The following is a 5,000-nucleotide window of genomic DNA, read 5'->3' as shown; positions in this document are numbered from 1 at the left end:
TGACTCTGCTTCGTTATTCTCTTACTTCAACATTTAGTTAGTCTTTTTCTGAATACAGAAATATATGACTGAATAATTTATAATCATTGTTATCCATTTTTTGTATATTATAATTTTCGTCTTTCGAACTATATATGTACAGATTTTTGCAATTTTTAGCAGTGGATGTTTCTTTGAGACATATGTATACGTTGGTTATACTATATTTATGTTTCTGTTCTTTTGGTGTTAATTAACAGAATGGGAAGCAGAAGATAACTCAGAAGGCATTATACAGAGATCCCGTTTCACTTACATATTTATCTACTTATAACGATAAACAAACTCATTGATACTGCAGTGTTTGTTTTTAAAATACGCACATCATCGCCTAGCCTGTCGCAGTATGCTAGAACCTGATCCCAAAAGCACCATTGTTCTGCACATCTGCAGATGCACCAATAAAGTCACTCACACCAACCAGTCCCTACAAGCAATGTAAATTTTACACAAGCACCTCAGTCACTGCCTGTTGCTCTGCCGACGCTCGAAGCCTCCAGGACCTGCTGGGAATGTCGACTCTTTAAGCGATAAGCGATGGCTCTTGACCCGACCGAAACCGCAGGCGCTTCGTTCTCTTTGCTTGTAAACACTGACGCGAGGGTTGGCCACCGAGTTCACAGTGACGCGCTGGTTCTGTAGCCGGCGTCGATGAAACGGGACCGCTGGTGGACCATGGAGCGTGGATTGCAAGCAAGCAGGAGCATATTGCTTTTTCTTGGATTTGTCTCGTTAGACAAGCAAGCTTTTCGAGGTAGAGAGAAAGAAAGAAGGAAAAAAGGGAGAAAGAAGAAAACAAAGAAAGAAAAAGAAAGTGAGAGAGAGAGAGAGAAAGAGAGAGAGAGAAAAAAAAAGAGAAAGAGTGAGTGAGTGAGAGAGAGAGAGAGAGAGAGAGAGAGAGAGAGAGAGAGAGAGAGAGAGAGAGAGAGAGAGAGAGAGAGAGAGAGAGAGAGAGAGAGAGTTGCAACAAATGTAAAAAAAAGTATATCTTCACAGCGCAGGATTTATTTGACCGGTTTCGATTATACCTTCTGACGAAGATGTAATCGAACTTCATACCTTTTCTGCCGAGAGAATGATCCTGATCATCGGAAGGGGAAGCACCAGTTTTTGATAGACTGACTTCTTAAGGCATCATCTGATTACTGATAGACGATACGGATGATAATCCTAATAGTTATAATACTACTAATGATAACGGCATAAATATAACAAATGATAACAATAATAATGATAATAATAGTAATAACAGTGACAATGATGACAGGGATAGTAATAAAGACCACCACCACCACTACATCCACCACCACCACCTCATCCTCCACCACATCCACCACATCCACCACCACCACATCCGCCACCACCAAGAATGATCATTTATTATCATCTTAGTTCCTGCTATTTTCTTGTTCACCACCTCTAACCCTTTCAACCCAGCCTCGCCCCCTCCTCCTCCTCACGCCCAACCCCATGCCCCAGCCCCGCCCAAGTCGTGGGTGGTGTACCTGTGTTTACACGCTTTGTTTATTTTCCATTTCCCGTTCAGTGGCACAGGATGCGGGGCCAGTGGTGTTGTCACTAAAGTTTACAGCATGCTGTCTGGGTTCATTCGACTACATTTCTGTAAATTTCTGATAAATATGGGATGATTTTGAGTACCTTCTGTGTAGTCACTTTGTCTTTTGAACATGGATATCTCTAACTACATCAGGCACCAGTTTGCACCATTAGAGAGAGAGAGAGAGGGTTAGAGAGAGAGAGAGAGAGAGAGAGAGAGAGGAGAGAGAGATAGAGAGAGAGAGAAGAGAGAGAGAGAAAAAAAAAGAGAAAGAGTGAGTGAGTGAGAGAGAGAGAGAGAGAAGAGAGAGAGAGAGAGAGGAGAAGAGAGAGAGAGAGAGAGAGAAGAGAGAGAGAGAGAGAGAGAAGAGAAAGTTACACAAACAAATTGAAAAAAAAAATATCTCTTGCATACATGCGAGCGCTAGGATTTATTTGACCGTTTCGATTATACCTTCTGACGAAGATTGTAATCAAACGAACTTCATAAACCCTTTTCTTGCCGAGAGAATGATCTGATCATCGGAAGGGGAAGCACCAGTTTTTGATAGACTGACTTCTTAAGGCATCATCTGATTACTGATAGACGATACGGATGATAATCCTAATAGTTATAATACTACTAATGATAACGGCATAAATATAACAAATGATAACAATAATAATGATAATAATAGTAATAACAGTGACAATGATGACAGGGATAGTAATAAAGACCACCACCACCACTACATCCACCACCACCACCTCATCCTCCACCACATCCACCACATCCACCACATCCACCACCACCACATCCGCCACCACCAAGAATGATCATTTATTATCATCTTAGTTCCTGCTATTTTCTTGTTCACCACCTCTAACCCTTTCAACCCAGCCTCGCCCCCTCCTCCTCCTCACGCCCAACCCCATGCCCCAGCCCCGCCCAAGTCGTGGGTGGTGTACCTGTGTTTACACGCTTTGTTTATTTTCCATTTCCCGTTCAGTGGCACAGGATGCGGGGCCAGTGGTGTTGTCACTAAAGTTTACAGCATGCTGTCTGGGTTCATTCGACTACATTTCTGTAAATTTCTGATAAATATGGGATGATTTTGAGTACCTTCTGTGTAGTCACTTTGGTCTTTTGAAACATGGATATCTCTAAGCTACACATGCACAGGCACCAGTTTTTGATAGACTGACTTCTTAAGGCATCATCTGATTACTGATAGACGATACGGATGATAATCCTAATAGTTATAATACTACTAATGATAACGGCATAAATATAACAAATGATAACAATAATAATGATAATAATAGTAATAACAGTGATAATGATGACAGGAATAGTAATAAAGACCACCACCACCACCTGGGAGAGAAGGAGAGAAAGGAGAGAAAAGGAGAGAAGGAGAGAAAAGGGAGGGGGAGAGAGGGTTAGATGGTTACAGAGAGAGAGAGGGTTAGAGAGAGAGAGAGAGAGGGTTAGAGAGAGAGAGAGAGAGAGAGAGAGAGAGAGAGAGAGAGAGAGAGAGAGAGAGAGAGAGAGAGAGAGAGAGAGAGAGAGAGAGAGAGAGAGAGAGGAGGGGGGGGGGGGTTAAAGAGAGTGAGGGATATAGGGAAAGGGGAGGAGAGAAAGGGAGCGGGAGAATGGGAGAGAGGAAGGGAGAACTACACTAGCAACAGAAAAGGGTTCCATAACAGGAAGAAGCAAGCACGGTCAGAAATGGTTGTTTTTTATGAAGGGCGGCGTGACAGCCTCGCCCAGCGTTGCATAGATTATGTCCATGATTATGTCCATGATCTGTGTAATTGCGCGGTTCACATTGGTCGGCAACTCAGCCTCCTGGATCCTTGGCTGTTTCATGACAGTTACAGTATCGTAATGAAAATGTCATCTGATCAGAGGACAGTTTTTGTCATAGTTATGATAATTTTTACCCATTATTTTATTCCTATCACATTATATTTCCTCATTTGGCGTTACAGACCGGCATCTTGGTGGAAGTGGTTGAGGTGTACGCAGCGTCGCCAGCTCCCTTGCTCTCCAACATGGTGGTTGATTGCAGCCCTGCCGACAACATCGTAAGTAAACACTGCCTTTTTGTAGTTTTGTGAAAGTTTAGTCGTTATTTTTCTTTTTGGCTTAGTGAGATCTTGCATTGAAAAAATTAATTTGAAAAATCAAACCAAGCGGATGTAAAATCACATGTTTTCCCCTTTTAACTGCAAGTGATGGGTACCTCGAAGTTGTGTGATCCTTGTGCAAGTCTTATGTAGGCTTTGGGCAGGCTCTGAGTGGGCCTTGCGTGAGGATGGCTATTTCATCGTGGCGCAGGCGGAGGAGAAGCCAAACGGATAGGTAGATAAGCAGACAGACAGAGACGGAAAGAGGAGCCTTTCGATACTTCTCTCGTTTCTTTTCTCCTTTCGCGGTGGCCGTCCAGACGAGGTAGAAAATAAACAACGGTTGTTTAAAAGATATATCAGTAGTTGATATTCATATTCACTGGTTAAATACCGATGAACTACGTGAAGCATTAGGATACAGGAGCATCACGAAGTGTTCCTGTGTTTCAAGTGAAACGCATGAGAAACCAACCTTGATAAATGTCAAAATTTCTGCCGCTCGCACATCAACTTTTAGAACACTGTTTATTTTCTCGGCTTCAAAATAGAAATGCATCATTTCCCGATTTGCGTCAGGCACTTGATCCTCCTCGCGAGCTCGTATTTCAGGCGTTTCCTTGCATCACTGCACGTAGTAAGATTTAACCCTAGGTTATAACCTAGGTTATGATCCCTGATTACGACCTAATATTGGATTTTGCATTTTCCCACGCTAATGAAGTTATTGGTATGCCAACATATGTAAGCAACAAACGGCGACTGAATGCCAAATTTCTTACGTGGATTATGAACTGTCACTTCGTGGGAACAGGTAGCTCTGGAGTTGCTTTGGCTGGGTCTCATTACCAACCGCAGATGGATGAAGGTCGAGTCAGAGTATGGAGATCAAATGTCCAGATACTCACACTTTGGAGGAGGAATACCCACTCGCTGGAGAGGAATACCCACCCGTTGGGTTCCTTTAAAGTCGAATGCCCACTCTCTGGCGTTAGAAAGTGGATTGGAATTGGATAGGCCTGTGTATTTCCTTGAGATTACTGCCCATTAGCTGGAATACCCGCTCGCTGAACGAGGGTTACCCACGCCCTGTTATTTCTCTCACATGTAACCTAATGCGATAATTATGCGGGCCGGTTACTGCGCTCTTGATGTATGTATGTTTAAATGGAGATAGAGGATATGATTATAAACAAAGAGATGGATTTTTTTTTACAAATGTAATATATATATATATATATATATATATATATATATATGTGTGTGTGTGTGTGTGTGTGTGTGTGTGTGTG

The 5,000-nt window shown here is 42.5% G+C and overlaps 1 protein-coding gene across 1 annotated transcript in view; it reads left to right on the top strand.

The window, feature by feature from the left end:
• The window catches only part of LOC125047758, a 118,838-nt gene that overhangs the window by 53,653 nt on the left and 60,185 nt on the right, over positions 1–5,000 (top strand). Inside the window, exon 2 of the mRNA XM_047646177.1 lies at positions 3,571–3,666. Coding sequence (XP_047502133.1) covers positions 3,571–3,666 — 96 coding nt within the window. The remainder of the gene's footprint in view (positions 1–3,570; positions 3,667–5,000) is intronic.

Source organism: Penaeus chinensis, chromosome 42 (genome assembly GCF_019202785.1).
Source record: "Penaeus chinensis breed Huanghai No. 1 chromosome 42, ASM1920278v2, whole genome shotgun sequence".
Taxonomy (NCBI): domain Eukaryota; kingdom Metazoa; phylum Arthropoda; class Malacostraca; order Decapoda; family Penaeidae; genus Penaeus; species Penaeus chinensis.
This window is presented reverse-complemented; position numbering and strand designations above follow the sequence as displayed.